The following is a 19,834-nucleotide window of genomic DNA, read 5'->3' on the forward strand; positions in this document are numbered from 1 at the left end:
ATGGGAAACTGAGTTTGTTAAAAACCGCAGCACTAATGCATTTTGTTTGGGTGTGTGTTCAAGCAAAGGATGTCAGATTCCCCAGGTTTCTGATATATGTTTTATTGCACCAAAACATGACTATTGTGTGTGTGTGTGTGTGTGAGTGTGTGTGTGTGTGTGTGTTACAACTCAGGCCCCCGTTTTCAAGTGTATTTATATGCAACACCGATATATACTGTAGTTGTTCAAATATGGCACTGAAATCCATGTGTTTTGAATGTTAGTGTTAAATGAACATGAGCAGCACGAAATACCCAAACACAGAACTGTTTACGTCACACGTGTGTAAAACAAACAAGGGAGTAGGGTTAAAATACAGTAGCACTTCACGGCGATGTACTACAATAGTCCGTTCATATAATATGTTCTGTATCCGGAATCTGCAAGACTGGCTTTCTTGTATTAACTGCACTGTTTCACGTGGTAAAAGGAGACGCTGCATTTTCTGCATTGTGTCTGTGTTTGCACTGTGATTAACCATCCTTCTTCAATCTTTACAGTTGACTATGAATGCTTGCTAACATATTGTTATGCTACAAGCCAATTAGGACATTAAAATTTAAAAAGGTGGAGAGAGCAATGACTATCTGAGTCTGGAGATGTGGGGACAACTCAGGACAGTAGAGTTGAGGGCAGTTATTAATGCTGTACAGCTCTGCTCCCCCTCTTTCTAGAAAGATCATGTGAGAATCCTGCAGGTTTTTAGGCAGTCTGATGCGTTGTGTGCATTGTGTCTGAAACCATTACTCATCTTCTCACACCCAGGAAACACAGTGACCATGGCTGATGGTTTTCCCTTTGTTGAAGACAACTGCCAAAGTTTAAAATGCTTTCCTATCCATTACACTGTCTCATGCTTGAAACTGGCAAGTGCTGAATTAATTGCAATATCATATCATTAATAAATAATATGGGGAATAATTCTGTGTTTTAATTTTAAATTGGCGCAATATAAATCTGGTGATATCTACATTATGCTATAATACAACACATATAATACAGATATTAATATATAATATACAAATATAATACACACACACATAGCTCATGCACATGATGTCTGGAAGTGGAAGATCACATCATTTTAATAAATTAATAATCAATATGGGGGGATAATTAATTCCGTGTTTTGAATTTTAAAACAGCACTGTATAAATCTGGTGATACTGAGCAGTGTGTTTATTTTCTAACTTGGCAGAAGTGACATTTCAAATATGTAATGTTTGGCAGGAACAAGCATACAAAATGCATTCGTGTCTTTACAAAAATCATTTTCATTTTGGCATATCCTTTAAAAAAAAAAAAAAAAAAAACTGTACCAGGAGCACGTCATCATTCATGCATTGCTGTTAAACTTTGCTAAATGTGGACATCAGTACGTATCTCTGAATGAAATCCGTACTGTAACAGTGTTGCTTGTAATTGCTGTACTTGCTATATGCTAGAGGTTGCGTCCCCATCAGTTTAATTGTATAATAATTCGCACTATACACAGGGTCACTTTCGTTTTTCATGTTTTATTGTTTAAAAGCAGAGAGGTTAACAGTTTTAATACCTGCAGCAATGGAACATGATTGCTCTCCCGACCGTACCATAACAACAAAAGGGGGGGGGGGGGGGGGGGGGGGTGAAAATGGTATTTCCTAAATTCAAAACATATTAACAAAACATAGTTTCCCCAGTATTGAAGGCACAAAAACACATTATCACCAAGTACCAGTTTTAATCCAGACAGAAACACAGATGTGACCTGTGTGTGCTGAACTGCATATCCCACGTCTCCCTATTCAGTGCAATAGAACGGTCGCAAGTTTCTCTATCGAGTAACGACGTCAGACAGCAGTGACGTCGTCAGACAGCAGTGACGTCAGACCGCTATCTTTGGGGCTCAATTTCTGTAAAACTAGAACCCCCCCCAAAAAATACAAATACCCTGTTTCATATCTACTTCCCCGAGCCTGTGTGTATGCTGAGCGTGGTTCCTTAATTTGCTATACGTTTTGAGATACAGTTGTATAAAAAAAAGCATCTTAATCATTTCTAAAAAAATAAAAAATAAAAAAAAAACAGCTGTTTTTTTAGCCTCTCTCTCAAAAAGTATTAAACCGAATGCTGCCTCGTTCACAGGGGCTGTACCAATCCAACCACACAAAAATAAAAATGTTCATGCATATTGGGGGCAGGGTTTTTTTAATCTTGATGTTTTCCATTGATCGATTAATTATCCAATCTACGATCTATTAATATGAAATTGTTTTGAAAGACAATTAAGTAATACAAAGTATTAGAAGTAATATGGTTACTAATTATGGTTAGTAATTATGAGTAGTATGGTTTTTGAAAGGCGTCATTTTTAATTGCGGTCTTTGGGGGGGGTAGCAGTGTCGCTGGTTCGTAGTTTGAGGGGTTGTGACGGGGGGTTGTGTCGCTGGTTCGTAGTTTGAGGGGTTGTGACGGGGGGTTGTGTCGCTGGTTCGTAGTTTGAGGGGTTGTGACGGGGGGTTGTGTCGCTGGTTCGTAGTTTGAGGGGTTGTGACGGGGGGTTGTGTCGCTGGTTCGTAGTTTGAGGGGTTGTGACGGGGGGTTGTGTCGCTGGTTCGTAGTTTGAGGGGTTGTGACGGGGGGTTGTGTCGCTGGTTCGTAGTTTGAGGGGTTGTGACGGGGGGTTGTGTCGCTGGTTCGTAGTTTGAGGGGTTGTGACGGGGGGTTGTGTCGCTGGTGAGTTGTGAGGGGTTGGAAGCCCAACACGGGGGGTTGTGTCGCTGTTCCCAGGGGTTGACCCCAGGGGTTGTGACCAAAGGGAGGGGTTGTCAACACTGGTTCCACAGTTTGACCAAGCAGGGTTGCCCCCAACAAACTCCCCGCCTGCCCCCCCACAGGCGACCAAGCATCAAACTCCCCAACACTGCCCCCCCACAACGCGGGGGTGTGTCGCTGGTTCGTAGTTTGAGGGACTGCCCCCTCCACGGGGGGACCAAAGCATCGCAAACTCCCTCCCCAACAAATCTGCCCCCCCCCCACAGCGACCAAGCATCAAACTCCCTCCCCAACACTGCCCCCCCCACAGCGACCAAGCATCAAACTCCCTGAGGGACTGCCCCCCCCACAGCGACCAAGCGCTGGTCCCTCTCCCAACACTGCCCCCCCCCCCAGACCAGCGACAAACGTAGTAACACTCCGAGGGAGGGGTTGTGATGGGGGGGGAGCGGCTTGTCACTGGTTCTTAGTGTGTGTGCTGCTTTGGGAAATCAGCTGTGATTCACAGCAGCAGACACTTTGCTAGATGACCATTTGAGTGAGACTAGCACTCGCCATTTTGTATGGCAAACATTTCTTTTTTGCTTTGTTTTGTTTATTAAATGTCACTAGGGCTACCACTGCTGGTACCCCAATACCCCTTCTCCACCCACACATCTTACCCATGAGGGCTCCATACGGTACGGGCAAGGGTGGTTCTCCACTCCATTTGTAGAGCCGAGTGAGAAGCAAACAGCGAGGTGATGAGAGGAAAGCACAGCCTTGGCACGCTGAGGAAGCGCAGGCTCTAGTTTTTCTGTGGGCAGGTTAAGTGTTCAGGAAGATCTGGAGTCGTGTGCCAAATGTATGGAACTTCAAGATTCACCATTCTCAGTGGAAGATGCTCGGCTTTATTACCAGCAGATGGGAGGGCACGTCACTTAGCCAATCATATTTACATTTTATCTTTTTTTAAGAGGTCATATTTGTTTAGTTCTGTAACCTGCCCTAGATTGAAACAACAGCAATAAAGTCCTGGCACAGGCCCATGTGTCCCCTTCAAGAGAAGTTTATTACTGAATGTTTGCAGTCTCAGTCTGAAAGCAACATCTCCCACGAGTTAAACATCTCGGCATGTTTGTCTCTTACCAGCTAGGGTGTGAAATAGTACCTCACACTGTGCCTGGTGTAGCTCCGTATCTCCGACCGGAACGTTATCCTCTTGTCTGTAAACGCAGCCTGTGCAATGAACACTTTTGAGGTGTCTTTGTGAAGGAATGTGTTTTTTTGTTTGTTTTTTTTGGTTTAATCACGTTACTCTTCAGTGACAGGGTTTTTATCTTGCTAAGAGGTTCTGGTTTTGAATGGGCTCCACCACAGGAAACCTTTCCCAGCATTCAGGGTTTCACCGCTGTGTGAATTTGTAGGTGTTTTCTGAGATTTTGTAACTGACTGAAATTCTTCTTGCATTCGTAACAGTGATAAGGTTTCTCTCCTGTGTGAACGCGCTGGTGTGCTTTTAAATGTTGTAACTGAGTGAAGCTCTTCTCACATTCACTACAGTGGTACGGCTTCTCTCCTGTGTGAATTCGTTGGTGTTTTTTAAGACTTCCTAATTCGTTGAAACTCTTCTCACAGTAATTGCAGTGATAAGGTTTCTCTCCTGTGTGAATGCGCTGGTGCGAGTGAAGATGTCCTAACTGTGTGAATCTCTTCCCACACTGAGTGCAGTAATGAGGTTTCTCTCCTGTGTGAACACGCTTGTGTGTTTTCAGATGAGATAAACATCTGAAACTCTTCCCGCAATCAGCACAGGGAAATGGTTTAGGAGACCCTAACTGACAGGAACTCTTCCCACCTTTAGTGGAACAAGGCAAGCTCTTCAAGTTGCCCTGGGTTTCAGAATTGTTGACACACACAGACTGTGCAGTCTGTAGTTTAACACTGGAAGAGTTTTTGCTGTGGTGTGATGGAGTGCAGTCGAGTTCTCCTTCATCCACTGTAGAAGCTGAAGAAAGAAAGAGACCAAGGTTACTGTATAGCATTCTTACACGTCCATTCTTATACAGGGCTTCCCCTCACAACCATGACCAACTCCACTGTATATTTGTAGTCAAAATCCACTTCAAATCACTCCTGTTAATGTTACCCTTGTATTACCACCCCATTGAAATTTGCCAGCCAGAATGTATTGGGTCTCACTGGCGGTGTTTACATGACAGTTCTCCTCACAACCTGTTTGCCGTACTTTTCAGGAAATGCGTTGCTGTGCAGTTCTGATTTAGAAAAAAAGAAAAAGAAAAAATGGGCCGTTCCAATGCAGATTACTCAATTCGCAGTCATTCAGGGGAGGGGATATTTAAATGAGCGTGTTTTGCTCACTAAGCAGGAAAAGAAGGACTCTGAATATCGTGAGGAGAGCATCACAAGTTCCACTGCTTAGAATTTAATTTGTGTGTGCGTGTTTGTGGAACATCTAAAAGTTACATTTCATTAACACTAGAACCGCCTTTTACAATACATGTTTTCATTTTGAATATAAACCTATGATATTCAATTATAGATACTATGTTCACACTGTACAGTAATGTGGTATTCACTTGACTTGTGTACAGGCCTACTGTACCACTCATGTCTCCAGACACGTCCAGTTTAGCGAGAGACTACTGATAATAAAAACCTTTTTGACAGAAAAATCTTTTGCATTTGGCGGAGAAGGTGCCTGCTGGAGGTCCACTGCCCTGGCCCACAAAAACCTGGCACGGGCCCCGATAATAGCCAGTGCCTTTTGAACTAATTAAGAAGTTACTGAGTCGAAGAGGGGAAAGAAAAGCTAAACTTGCACCACCGGTAGTTTTTATTCTCTTTTTGAGCTGGTACAATTCTGAACTGATAACATACACACACACAGTAATCCCTCGCCAACCGCTGAATTCATGTATACACTGTTTTCCTTTTGTATACCACTTTGCCAACCGCGGCATATAGATTTGTGTTTACGCGGTTTTGCACGGAAACATGTGACGCATCTGCATTTGCTCCCTCGCCATCGTGTGTATTCTTGCGCGCTCCCGTCTCGCCAGCATCTCCCCCTGCCAGCACCAGCATCATCTCTCGCTTTGTCTCGTGTACCAGTCATAGCAGCATGTACATGCGGTCTCTACGCTCCGTGTTGACTTAGCATAACTGTTACCAGTCAACAACACCCAGGCCTTCAACTCTAACGATTCAAGGTAAATAAAATATTATTTTATAATTGTATTACTTTTGACATGTTACATTACCCAGTATGTTATAGTATTTACATTGTTTTTATCTTGCTGTGTTTTTCATTTGTGTTTAGTGAAGGAAAATGTAACTTAGACAGACCTTGATAAGTGTAACCATGGCCATGGAGAACCTAACCCTCTATTTCCCATGAGCGCTAGTATTTACCAACCATGGTTGGCGAGGGATTGTACATACATATATAACACACACACACGCCTGTTGTTATCTCTACCTCTAAATCCCAGTTCACATTCAGGTGGACAATCATCACGCAGGCTGGATCCCAGCCTGTTGTTCTCCTCAAGTATACAGGCATTATTTTCAGTAGGATCTTCCTCTGTGATGGGGACACATTCCTGTTCTATGAATTCCTCTTTAATAAGAACACATTCCAGTCGAGGGACCTCTTCATCATTCATAAATGTCATCTCTGTAACCTGGTTTTGACTTGCACACCACTCCTGGTCAAAGCACTCCTCTTGTGTGCACACCGCTTTTGTCCGTGGCCCCTCCTGTGCTTCAGATTTAGGCATAGCATGGCTCTCTGTGGGATCTGTGTGAAAGAAAATTGCACAAAATTAGAACTCTTACTTACTTGCCAGGTTCCTCAACAAAGCCAGCCCCTTGTCAGAATCCTACTGAGAGATGTCATTAGGTCTTTCCGGTTGAAGAATTTATGAGAAGGTGTTTTATTTTATGTATTTATTTACAAACGGATACAGTGTGCCCAGTTACATTCCCCTGAGCTGGGAATGAGGCTGGATCCTAAGGTACTTGTGGTAGAGGGGTGATCAATGCCTCAATGCTTCCACTAGGGAGAATATAACTGCAGCGGGAAAGTATATGGAAAATCTATAGAGGGGAAGTATATTGGGCCCCGCATAACCCAAAGTCTGTACCTGCTGTCCAATTTTTGATTGGTTAATTTATGGGCATTAGCTGATTAACCTCTGTAATCATCCGTGCACATTTTTAATAAAGGTAATAAGATATCTTCAAAAGCATTTGTAGGATTGTTTCTCTTAGTAAATGTCTCTCTTGTATTTGTGCTGAGCTACTGGGCTGTACCTGTGCTGGCCCTGTGGACACAAAGTGAATCAAATAAACCAAACCTTTTTTTTGTTACATTATACCAAAGAACAAAACAAAACCAATAATAATAATAATAATAATAATAATAACAACAAAGAAAACACACACACACACACACATATATATATTGGTCACTAACACAGGTAATTGGTCACTCAGTTTCACAGTTACTGCTGTGCATCTGTACCTGTGAAAGCAAGATGGGTCGCGTCTGATGCTTTAAATTCTGTGAGGCAGCGCGGTGGTTTAGAATATGTGACACGGCTCCACCTGTCCCTATCCATCCAATACACGGACAGCTGGAACCTTGCTCGACCAATCACACTGCTTGTTTCACGTTCCATTGCCAGCTCTGAATTACACGTGGTAACGCTTTTATAAAACGGTCCTGAAGATTTTCACGAGAGTTTGCTGTTAACACATTAATGACATGTCGTAAGACACATTAATATATATTATAACATTGTTCTAACATGTTATAGCAACAGAAAGAAGGCAGCACTATAACTATTAATATCGTAGTTAATAACATGTTTATAGATGGTTTATAATCACTTATAACTGATCCCTAAAGTGTTACAGAGACTAGGTGTTGTTTACTGGTACAGAACTTCTGACAGACATCTCTGTAACATTAGTCAGTGTTACATACTTAACCAGCCTGTCGTTTCATCAGTGACACTCAGAGCTGCCGAGACTGCATTTTCAACCCCCGCCATTTTTAATGACCGGTCCGTTCTTGCGTCACGTTCACGGTTCTTGGTCAAAGGTCGCTTAACCCAGTTCTGTTGCGGTCAGAACAAGAAAACGCACCCCTGTTTGGAGCCGAGTCCTGACAGACTGTGTCACTGAATCGCTGAACTTGAATCTGTGTTTCTGTATCTTTATTATTGTGGACGTTTTGTCAGCAAGCAGATCAGCCAACTGACAGTTAGAAGGGGAATCTACAGATCTGAATTAGCTCTCCCCAGGAGGAGTTAGGTTTTGCTTGTTTAACTTAAAAGCATCACACCTTGTAACAGGGTGATGCGTTGTGGGTCGTCACTGGAGAAAGATGAGGCAGACAGAGAGAATTGGGTGTTGACCCGCCTCTCACAGGTGTGCAGGGTTAATTAACACTGCCACTAGGATATCAACACTGGTAGCCCTAGTGTCACATTTAATAAAGAAAACAAAACCTAAAAAGAAATGTCTGCCACACAATGACAAGCGCTAGTCTAAGCAATGTCCTGCTCCGGGAACCGACTTTTTATTTTTATATATTTATATATTGTGTGGTCCAGTGGTTAAAGAAACAGGCTTGTAACCAGAAGGTCCCTGGTTCAAATCCCAACTCAGCCACTGACTCGCTGTGGGACCCCGAGCAAGTCACTGAACCTCCTTGTGCTGCGTCTTTCGGGCGAGACGTTGTCATAATTGACTCTGCTGCTCATGCATCGTTCACAGCCATACCTTGCAAAGCGCTTTGTGATGGTGGTCCACTATGAAAGGCGCTATATAAAAAAAATATTATTACTAGTGCATTGTGCAAATCCTCTCTATACACTGTGATCAACATCTCCTAAACTAACGTACTTCTGAGCTTCCCCGAGTCCCGGCATTCTCACAGCGAATCGGCCAGGAAATTCCTTCCCGAGCACCGTCTTGCAGTTTAAGGGTTCCCTAGTATTTCTCTCCAGGGAACGGATGCTCTCCTCCTCAGTGGAAACATGCGCAGGCTTTCTGTCTGTGTAGCAACGGCCATGCAGCAGCCTGGGGCCCAGATGCTTTCTGAGCTCCGCGCTGCATTCCCGGGCACGGCCCCCCAACCAACCCTGTCCTCCAGATCAGCTCAAACCCTAATTGCTCGACTGGTTGCCGGGCAACGCGCCTCAGCAGCACACACTTGCACGGAAACCAGCGGCAGGGCTCTCCCTGCCACAGACCTTAAGGCACAAAGTGCAGTGTGTCACAAATACACACACAGGTACTGCCCTGTTTAAAAACACAGTGTCCATCAGCATCAGGATCCCACCAATATATGATTAAATCACCCATTCTTAAAAATGTAACATTTATCCATAGAAAACCTAACTTGCTGCTATATATTGATATCAAAGGTCACACTGCCCTAACCCTCTGCAGTGTGGTTTGTTAAAGTCTCAATGAGACTGCAGGGTTATTTATTTCACTAGCCACAGTTTACTCTTTACAATACTGTATATCATTTTACCAGATGGACAGCCTTTTATGCCTCTTAATTAGACTGGTCAAGGTTTACCAACACAGCCTAGTCCTTCCTTACAGTTCATAGAATGCTCATTTAACTCTTAATTAGTCTAAGTGAGATTTTATATAATCTCCAGTACTTTATTCTAGTCTTCATAATTAATTAGGCAGGTGTTCTATTAGAATAGTGGAATTATCAGCACTGTTAATAACAGCACACTTAATTCTAACCAATACCTCAACAATAAAATCGACTAAGAAGTTATTTAAAGAGCTGGAGTGATCAATGAATTCCACCAATAAATAAATAAAATATCCTACCTTGTAATAGTCCCTGGATCCCGTTCCTGCGGCAGTCTTGTTCACTCCAGTCGGGGTTCATGTTTCTGAGAGGTTGGTTACTGTCCGCATCTGCAGCGCTCATGCATTCCCGCACCGCTTTCAACTCGCTCTCTGATATTTCCAATCTCAGCTTCAGCCTTTCATTCTCTTTCTCCTTCCCAGCCATTGCAATCTGAAACTCGTTCAATTTACTGCCAAAAACGTGTGTAATTTCACAGAGAACAATGTCTACCGCCGTTTGCACTGCGTGCTCGATGGTGGAGGCGAGCTCGTCTTGCAGGAACGAAACGGAGATGCTGACGTCCATCTTCACTGGTTTTGCAGCAGAATCCTCTGGTTTTGATGTATTTCACTTTACTGGAGAATTAACCTTCATATAAAATCCACACTTTTTCTGGTGTGATAATAAAAAAAAAAAAAAAAAAAAAGAAAAGAAACACCAGACTCGTTTTACTTTTTGCGCGGAGTAACTTTTACGCTCCACTTGCCGCAGTTCTTAAATAAAAAAAATTTAAAAAAAAATGGACTCTGTTTGACAATACAACGTTTCAATTTCCTGCAACGAAACGCCAGCGTCACTAGTGGCTTTCCTGAGGGCTGAAATGCAAGCGTCAGTAATAGTGAGCGGGGCTTTTTGGGGAACCGTCGCCTGTTATTGGCTAGAGAAACTGTAAATCCTACCCCGCAGTGGAGAGGGGCATTGCAGCAGAACCGGGACTTGCACAGCTCCTGAAAGCAGGGTGCTGCTGCAACTCCTAACAGGCTTCATCATTATAGGATACAGCCCGATCACGTGATAGGGGTGATGAATTTAGGTATTGATACAAAGTTTATTTCATAACAATAACTTGGGCGCAGTGCAAAAACAACAAAGTATGCCGAAAATAGTGTCATCTCCAAAAGTTGTGTCGTTTTTTTTTTTTTAATGCATGCCAAAAAACGAGTGTCTTCAAAAACGCAGTGTGTGTGTGTGTGTGTGTGTTTTTTTTTTTTTTTAATATTTTTTTTTTTTAAATGCATGCCAAAAAACCATGTATCTTCAAAAACGTAGTGTGCGTTTTTTTTTTAAAAAAAAGCCAGCGCATCTTTTTAAATGCATGCCAAAAACCGAGTGTATTCAAAAACGCAGCGTGCATTTTTTAAAATGCATGCCCCCCCCCCCCCCAAAAAAAAAAAATGTGTGTGCAGGAAATTTTGAAAACGGGCGTGAAGCAGCCCTTTCTACCAGACTGTTGCAATATTCAAAACCACGTTTTTTTTTGTTTTTTTTTTTTTAGAAGTTAATTGTGAAGGAGATTAAATCATAAACAGTGTATATGACGACTTGAAACTTTCAAAACTTGCAAGCCATAAGGGCCGCACTGGCGAAATATCTTTTTATAAGTTTTGCTTTGCACTGAAATGAATTAAACAAACTGGGAATTGTAGCATCATGTTTCCAAAATGTATATTTATGCTACCCATGTTTATGTTCGTACTAGAAATGTAAAGTTGGATTTGTCTCCGTGGTACAGTAATGCCAAAAAGACAAAAGGACAAAAAGGGTAAGCACTATTAGACCTTGTGCTTTTAATTTGTCAATCTGTGAGCACCGTCCACTGGAGAGGCAGAGGAGCTTCCTGGCAGTCATGGACAGCCTTTTGCGAATAACAGCGATCAGGAGGACTTGGATACCGTATAGAAACGCACAGCCGTGTTTTAAAAGCTTTCAGCTTTGTTGGATAATTAACAGTAGTTGCACGTTTAGTAGCCCTTGGCTCCATGTTCCTGCAACCCTGGCAAATGAGTACTTTCTCAGAAGTGTGGATCTTAATATAAAAGTTTTACTAATTTCTTTCATAGGTTGTGGAAAAGTGAGTGCCACCCAAGGTCTGGGAATATGCTTATACTCTAATATATTTGAGAAATATGTCTAACTAGATTATTTAGAAATGACATGTTTATGGGACTGCGTTACTTGCAAAGATGACTTATTTCTTTTATCGCTGCATTAGAATTCTCTCTTCAAATCAGCAATGTATCCTGCAGTCGCTTTATCGTCAACAGAGCTGAAGTCTGGGGTGGAGCAATGCTGTGTTTCTGTAGAAGTAAATATGACCCTCAAAGTGCTATAGTGGTGAAATTCACTGATGACATTGGAATCGCTGAAGAAGGAATCGATACAGGAGGACCAAAGCGGAGCTCCTAGGTCTTTGTGGCAAAGCTCTGCCCTTTATAAATTGGCAGGGATGGGGTTAAATTCCCCTGCCTGCCTGGGTTTATTGTGTTCAGGTGGCTGGGGTTGATTAGCATAATTAAGAACCAATCAGCGCCCAGGCACCTGACATAAAAGGAGGCCTCTGCTTCCTAGTGGGAGGAGGGAGCTGAGGAAGCAGGTTGGTGTTTGTGATGGCTATTTTTTGGTTTTGTGAATTTTTCTCCTCCAGTGAAGGCATCGCCCAGCCTGGAAATCTTTATTTTTGTAAGTTTTGCTTTTTATTTTATTATTTGTGTTTAAACACCTTTATTTTTGCCCTTGTGCCCTTTTAATTTTGTGTTTTTGTAATTGAAGTATTATTTTTTTGAACTGCAGTCTGTCTCTGGGCCGCTATCCACTCGCCAGCCTGTCACAGTCTTCTATGGATCAGTTACAAGAGTGGCCTGTTTCTGGAGGACGTGGAACTCTAAGGTTTCTTAAAATATGACCTAACAGCCACTTTTGTTAACCTTTAAAATTATGTTAGCTACCAGCTTAAGCCACTTTAACACACACATGCTCCCTAGGTGGTTCTGGGAAGCATGGAATAGGACGGCTCTGTGATGTTATAGGCAAGTCACGTCAGTGCCGGTTCTGAGCTGCCATAACGTTAGGATACTTACCGTAACCGAGGTTCCCTGAAAGAGAAGACGACCGCCCCTGCATTAGGTATGGGATATTCCTGCCCCTCGGGTAGGTAATGCTGAGCTCTTATAGCGGAGCTGCCGAAAGGCCCCTTCCTGGGACGATGCCCTCGGTCCCGCCCACCGAGGGAACAAAACCGTCACTCCTCTTTTTTCCCTCGAACCCGTGAGGCGACCTTGCAGGGGGTGGCAGCATATGAGGGACCCACAGGTTAGCGGTGTGAAGTTACACCCTACGACAGGGCAGGGAAGCAAGGACGACAATATAAAGTTAAACTCTTTATTTAAAAAAAAAAAAAAAAAAAACCTGTACAAAATATACATTTGAAAAAAAAAAAAAATCCAAACCCGTCATGCCTGTGTATCGGTCCCTAATTCTAGGACTATATAAAGGAGGATCGGAAAATTATGTCACAAGTGGGTGGAGTTAGCAAACAGTGCAGCATTTCTTAAGCCCATAGAGCACTAGAACATTTATCCTGTCGCATGTGTTTTAATATATAGTTTTTACAACATTTATAAATAAATAAGCTGAGATAAGCTGATTCTATTTCATGAACTAAATGCATCACATACATTTTTTTTCTTATTACTGATCATGATGAAATGAGTAACTATTTTATTTATAAATATTTGAGCGAAATCGAGAGTAGGTTCCATTATCGCTTGTAAAGACCCCGAGAGTGAACGTGTATGATGTCATTGCAATCAATCAGGTGAAACAATGTCTTGTAGTTTTCCCAAACATCAATATTTTTCAACAATGCTTTCAGGAAGTATTGTGAGGTCCCTCAGGTCAGAGAATAATGCATTTTTACACCTGTATCTCTACGCAGAATGCATAATAAAAATTACTTAAGAAATATTGTGTTGAAAAAGAGGAACATTTTTAGTGAATTTTTATAGGGAGAGTCAACTAGAGCCAAAAAGCATCTGGTCCTGGGGGAGAATCCCACTGAAATGTTTGGTCCTGAAAGGGTTAAACAACAAATATTACCCACATTTAAACAGCATCCTAATTTTAAGCTATTCCGCCCAAAATCATAGCTGCCTTCCTTTATGACTTAAGTCTATCCTGAAATAATAAAGCACTCTCATGAAGAACAATCCCACGATGGTCCTTGCCCCGTGGTCCAGCCTGGAGGGATGCAAAGAGAAGCCCAGCGTTTGCACCTTGCTCCAGGGGTTTAGCCGTGAAGAAGCCAAGCCGCAGTCCTGCCTTTCTAGCGCTGCGACAGCCTTTTCCTTCTGGTTTTAAGAAAACGTTTTTAGCAGTCGATGAACAGAGTTTCCTGGCAGTTTTCAAGTACAGGCATTAGTTACTGTGGTAATGCAGACAGGAAATGGTGAACTTTCATCGACCCGTATGGAACTTCAAGATTTGCCCTTCTCTGTGGAAGATGCACGGCTTTATTGCCAGCAGATGGGAGGGAACGTGACTTAGCCAATCATATTTACGTTCTATTATTTTATTTTTTTTTTTTTTTTTTTTTTTTTTTTTGATAGATAGAGGGTGTATTTGTTTAGTTCTGTAACCTGCCCTAGATTGAAACAAGGGCAATAAAGTCCTGGCACAGGCCCATGTGTCCCCTTCAAGAGCATTTATTACTGAATGTTTGCAGTCTCAGTCTGAAGGCAACATCTCCCACGAGTTAAACATCTCGGCATGTTTGTCTCTTACCAGCTAGGGTGTGAAATAGTACCTCACACTGTGCCTGGTGTAGCTCCATATCTCCGACCGGAACGTTATCGTCTTGTCTGTAAACGCAGCCTGTGCAATGAACACTTCTGAAGTGTCTTTGTGAAGGAATGTGTTTGTTTGTTGTTTTTTTAAATCACATTACATTTCAGTGACAGGATTTTGGTCTTGTCAAGATGTTCGGGTTTTGAATGGGCTCCACCAGATGAAACCTTTCCCAGAATTCAGGGTTTCATCGCTGTGTGAATTCGTAGGTGTTTTCTCAGACTTTGTAAGTGACTAAAACTCTTCTCACATTCACTGCAGTGGTACGGCTTCTCTCCTGTGTGAATTCGTTGGTGTTTTTTAAGACTTCCCGATTCACTGAAGCACTTCTCGCAGTAATTGCAGTGATAAGGTTTCTCTCCTGTGTGAACGCGCTGGTGTGTTTTTAAATGTTGTAACTGAGTGAAGCTTTTCGCACAGTCATTACAGTGGTACGGCTTCTCTCTTGTGTGAATTCGTTGGTGTTTTTTAAGACTTCCTAATTCACTGAAGCGCTTCTCGCAGTCACAGCAGTGATAAGGTTTCTCTCCTGTGTGAACGCGCTGGTGAGCTTTTAAATGTTGTACCTGTGTGAAACACTTCGCACAGTTATTACAGTGGTACGGCTTCTCTCCTGTGTGAATTCGTTGGTGTTTTTTAAGATGTCCCGAATCATTGAAACTCTTCTCACAGTAATTGCAGCGATAAGGTTTCTCTCCTGTGTGAATGCGCTGGTGTGATTGAAGATGTCCTAACTGTGTGAATCTCTTCCCACACTGAGTGCAGTAATGAGGTTTCTCTCCTGTGTGAACACGCTTGTGTGTTTCCAGATCTGATAAACAACTGAAACTCTTCCCACAATCAGCACAGGGAAATGGAGCCCCTCCTGTGTGATTTCTCTTGACAGTTTTAGGATATCCTAATTGAATGGAACTCTTCCCACCTTTAGTACAACGAGGCAAGGTCTTCAGGTTGCCCTGGGTTTCAGAATTGTTGACACACACAGGCTGTGCAGTCTGTAGTTTAACACTGGAAGAGTTTTTGCTGTGATGTGATGGAGTGCAGTCGAGTTCTCCTTCATCCACTGTAGAAGCTGAAGAAAGAAAGAGACCAAGGTTACTGTACAGCATTCTTACACGTTCATTCTTATGCAGGGCTTCCCCTCACAGCCAGGAAGAACTCCTACACTGAACTGCATATTTACAGAATAGTCAAAATCTACTTAAAATGACTCCTGTTAATGTTACCCTTTTATTACCACCTGTAATAGGGCCAGGAGCCCTGTACATGAAAAGGGCCCGGGTAAAGCGAGGACAAGCGAGAAGCGGTCCGCCGCACTATTGTTTTGTTTTTATTTTGCTATTTAAATTTAATTTGTATTTTTGTGTCAGACTTTGTTTTGTTTACCTGTTTTATTTGCTCTGCGAGCAGTGTTTTCTGTTTAAACCTTTTATTTATTTTTGTTTTGTTTAAATAAACGGCACCCCAGCGTCTTCTCCCCTGCCGTGCTGCCTGTGTGTTTTTGCCCTGCAGTGCTGCCTGTGGATTTTCTTCCTCTATCTGGCCTGATGTCACCAAAGCCACTCCTGTCACACCACCACATTGAAATCTGCCGACCAGAATGTAATGGGAATCAATGAGGGTAAGTACCAGACAATATCACTCTGATTATTAACACACTCTGGTTAATATCACTCACATTTACCAGCCACTGATTTCCACCCCTCTTAATATCACTGTGAGGAATACAAGTATAAGATCAGGTTTACATGCAAGTGCTGTATTAAAATGTTTCTTCTGCTGACACTTAGCAACCCGACTGGATTTGGCTTCACCCACTGATGAGACATGTGATCCCAGCAACACTATAAAGCTGTGGGAGCAGCACAACTGCAAACAGTCTACCAGAGACAGGGAAAGATCTAACAGCATTCGAAACGGGCATGGTAGTGGGTTCACATCTAGCAGATGCCACGGTAGCAAGGACAGTTATGTTACAACTTGCAAGCCACTGACATAGTGGTTAGGTTAAATTGAGCTGACATGACTAAAGTATAATTACCTCTAAACCCCAGTTCACATTCAGGTGGACGATCATCACACAGGCTGGATCCCAGCTTGTTCTCCTCAAGTGTACAGGCATTATTTTCAGTAGGATCTTCCTCTGCGATGGGGACACATTCCTGTTCTATTAATTCCTCTTTAACAGGAACACATTCCAGTCGAGGGACCTCTTCATCTTTAACACACGCCAGCTCTGTAACCTGCTCTAGACTCGCACACCACTCCTGGTGAAAGGACTCCTCTAGCGTGTAAACTGCTTCTATCCTTGGCCCCTCCTGTGCTTCAGATTTAGGTACAGCACGGCTCTCTGTGGGATCTGTGTGAAACAAAATTGTACAAAATTAGAACTCTTACTTACTGGCCAGGTTCCTCTACAAATTATTTTATTTATTTATAAAAAGGCTATAGTGTGCCCAGTTACATTCCCCTGAGCTGGGAATGAGGCTGGATCCAGCATTGTTTCTAAAGTGTTTGTGGTAGACAGATGATCAATGCCTCCACTAGGTGGCGTATAACCGGTGTGGTAAAGTATATGGAAAAGCTACAGAGGGGAAGTATATTGGGCCCCGCATAACCCAAGGTCTGTACCCCATGGCTTAATGAGGAAATCCGTTTGGTCGAAACGTTGCTCTGTTTTTAAACTTTGTTCTTTTAAAATAATAATTAATAAAATAATGGAAACTTGACCTACAACCTATTATGGCATTGCGCCTTGTGACAGAGAGCGAATGATTCGTGGTGTTAGATCTCTCGACCTGCGAGGCAGCTGCATAAAGGGAACAGAATACCCTGGACTAACTGGCACGGCAGTTTATTCCCAGGGTTAGGTGGAAGTCAGCCATCTAGAAAGGGGGCAAAGCACAGATTGGAGGAAGGGATGCGCTTGTTGACCAAGGGGTCATGGGTGATGTAATAAAAAGGGATGTAGGGACTCTTTCAGTGGAAGGATGCAGAATACATTTTTTTTATTATTTTTGCTTTGACCCCCAACTGGTATGAATCAACACGAATAAGGCAAAATTAAATAATGTAATATTGAATTACTATTGGCATAAACAGACACAATCAATTTAAGATGCATAAGTTTTAAAAGCTTTACTAGCAAAGCTACACAGTAACCTACAGCACCACGTGTATTTTTTACCTTCATAACGTCGATAAATCACTGCATCTGCTTTTTTTAGAGAACGATATAGCGACAGTGAAAAATTAGGCATCGCCCCAGCCTTTAGTTTGTGAACATTTTAAATGACAAACAATTATGCCGAGATGGGAATTAACGTTTAAAACGTATAAACTCCAAAGAAGTGGTTAAACGGTGAATAATATGCTAGACGTATAATCGGTCATGTGACAAATTTCACCAAACGCATATTTTTTAAATCTATTAATTTTAGTCATTCACCGTCACATGCAACAGTCTGTCGCCTACCCTTAAGGTGGTGCAGACTCATTCCAGGTGGAAGGCGACCATCTAGAAAGGGGGCGGAGCCACGGTACACCACACCCTAGAAGGGAAGCAATGTGGCAGTCGCGGATTGGAGGGGAAACGGCTGCACACGCTAACCAAGGGGGTGTGACTGATGGTATAAAAGAGGACGTGGTTAAGCGATCCGCAAAGGGATAAGAATCTCAGACTTGTTGCTGTAATACTAAGTAAAGCACCTGAAGACACTTCAAACCTGTCATAATGTTTATAGACATCACTTTGCTCATTGCTGGCATTAAAATATGCAGGAAAACCTGAGAATTATATTACAACAGTTACAACCAAATGTCCAAGCAGAGATGTGAGAATCACGTTTACAGTCTTCCACTTAAACTAGTTCAGTCTACAAATTAAAGGGTTTTGAAAAGACCTGTTTAGCTATGTGTTTAGTTTAAACATCCAAAAAGTTTCTCTTCAATAATTTATCAGCAACATTCCCTCCTCTTCTGCTTACAGAAACGGTTTCTATTCCTCTGCATTTCAATGGATTTACATTATGCGCAAACTCGGTGAAATGCCTGGCTACCGGGGATGTGGGGTCATCACGTCTTTCTGCACTTTTATGTTAATTTAATCTGGTTTTGAGAGGTCTAAGGGTTTTGCACATCATATCCACGTCCACATTAACAGACAGACTATGTTAGATGTAATACAAGTTGTGTGATGGGAAAACGTTTAGCTGTTAGATGTGTAAAGCTCTCTGTGTTACACTGAGCACACCCTAAACAGGGACAGCATCCTGGAAGAGGAATACAGAAGGGGGACAACATGATCTGCTTTAAAAGTCTTATATTTCCATCCCTTTAGAAAATAGTGCTTCGAAAATAGCATTTTTACATAATTACGTATTGTCATAATTTGCTAATGTTGCCGTTTTCTTCAAAAGGCCTTGGGCAAATGTGAAAACCTACTTCAAAAGTTTGATGCATTTTTTTTTAACATGGCAACCAGGGATTTTACGCGTCCATTGAAACTCAGAGTCAAGTATCTTGCTAAATAGAATATCTTTTGAAACCCCCTTTCTGAAAGTGCAATATTATTGCCAGGAGTTTTGCGTGAGGCTGGATTTTCATTGATTAAAATGTTAGTGTATGCTCCCGTTGGCTAGAAAGGTTGCAGTGTTTTTGGAACAGTTAAGAAGTTTTTAAGGCAGTTCGTCTGGCTGATTGGAAATTTGCAAGTCAAGCGCCTTTCGTATTAATGAATTGCCAAATTCAGTTATTAGATGAATGAACAAATACGTTTATAAATTACTGTATGAATTGACGCATTTATAGACGAACTGCTTGACAATGGAGCAACTCGTGAATTGGCAAATTAATTGACAAATTAATGGCCGGATAGTTTTGGCACAAATGGCGCTCCAACTTGAACTGTGGCGCAGATGCTTTTTGAGCTCCAGCAAATATATGCTTAAATCGCCCAGTCTTAAAATCTAGCATTTATCTACAAATATTTGCAAGGATGCAGTTTAATCAAACACAAATCATAAATAACAGCACTCATAATAAACGCCAAGTGTCTGAAGAGAACATTATAACCAATACCTCACCAACCCAATCGACTAAGAAGTTATATAAATTAATGACCAAGCAATACCTTAATCTCACCTTGTAATAGTCCCTGGTTCCCGTTCCTGCGGCAGTCTTGTTCACTCCAGTCGGGGTTCATGTTTCTGAGAGGTTGGTTACTGTCCGCATCTGCAGCGCTCATGCATTCCCGCACCGCTTTCAACTCGCTCTCTGATATTTCCAATCTCAGCTTCAGCCTTTCATTCTCTTTCTCCTTCCCAGCCATTGCAATCTGAAACTCGTTCAATTTACTGCCAAAAATTTGAGTAATTTCACACAAGACGGTGTCTACAGCCGCTTTCACTGCGTGTTTGATGGTAGCGGCGAGCGAAACGGAGATGCTGACGTCCATCTTCACTGTTTTGCTAGTTGGAGACACTGTAGCAGAATCCTCTGGTTTTAATGAAATCTGCACCA

At 42.2% G+C, this 19,834-nt stretch overlaps 1 protein-coding gene across 1 annotated transcript; it reads right to left on the reverse strand.

Annotated features, from left to right (window-relative positions):
• Positions 1-3,227: 3,227 nt before the first annotated feature.
• LOC121305855 (endothelial zinc finger protein induced by tumor necrosis factor alpha-like) lies at positions 3,228-19,551 on the reverse strand. The gene is made up of 8 exons (XM_041237508.1): positions 19,457-19,551; positions 16,356-16,673; positions 14,500-15,386; positions 13,663-13,818; positions 12,550-12,564; positions 9,670-9,700; positions 6,281-6,601; positions 3,228-4,786 (listed from the first exon to the last, which is right to left on the reverse strand). The coding sequence occupies exons 1-8, from the start codon at positions 19,515-19,517 to the stop codon at positions 4,176-4,178; spliced, it is 2,400 nt and encodes a 799-aa protein (XP_041093442.1). The 5' UTR covers positions 19,518-19,551; the 3' UTR covers positions 3,228-4,175.
• Between the last annotated feature and the right edge of the window lie 283 nt (positions 19,552-19,834).

Source organism: Polyodon spathula, chromosome 45 (assembly GCF_017654505.1).
Source record: "Polyodon spathula isolate WHYD16114869_AA chromosome 45, ASM1765450v1, whole genome shotgun sequence".
NCBI classification, from domain to species: Eukaryota; Metazoa; Chordata; class Actinopteri; order Acipenseriformes; family Polyodontidae; genus Polyodon; species Polyodon spathula.

Coding starts and splice junctions, on each gene's coding strand:
- LOC121305855 (XM_041237508.1), bottom strand. CDS start 19,517: ATGAACCCCGACTGGAGTGAACAAGACTGCCGCAGGAACGGGAACCAG. Junction 6,602..9,669: donor GATCCAGGGACTATTACAAG/GTAGGATATTTT, acceptor TCTTTCACACAG/ATCCCACAGAGAGCCATGCT. Junction 4,787..6,280: donor ATGTGAACTGGGATTTAGAG/GTAGAGATAACA, acceptor TTCTTTCTTCAG/CTTCTACAGTGGATGAAGGA.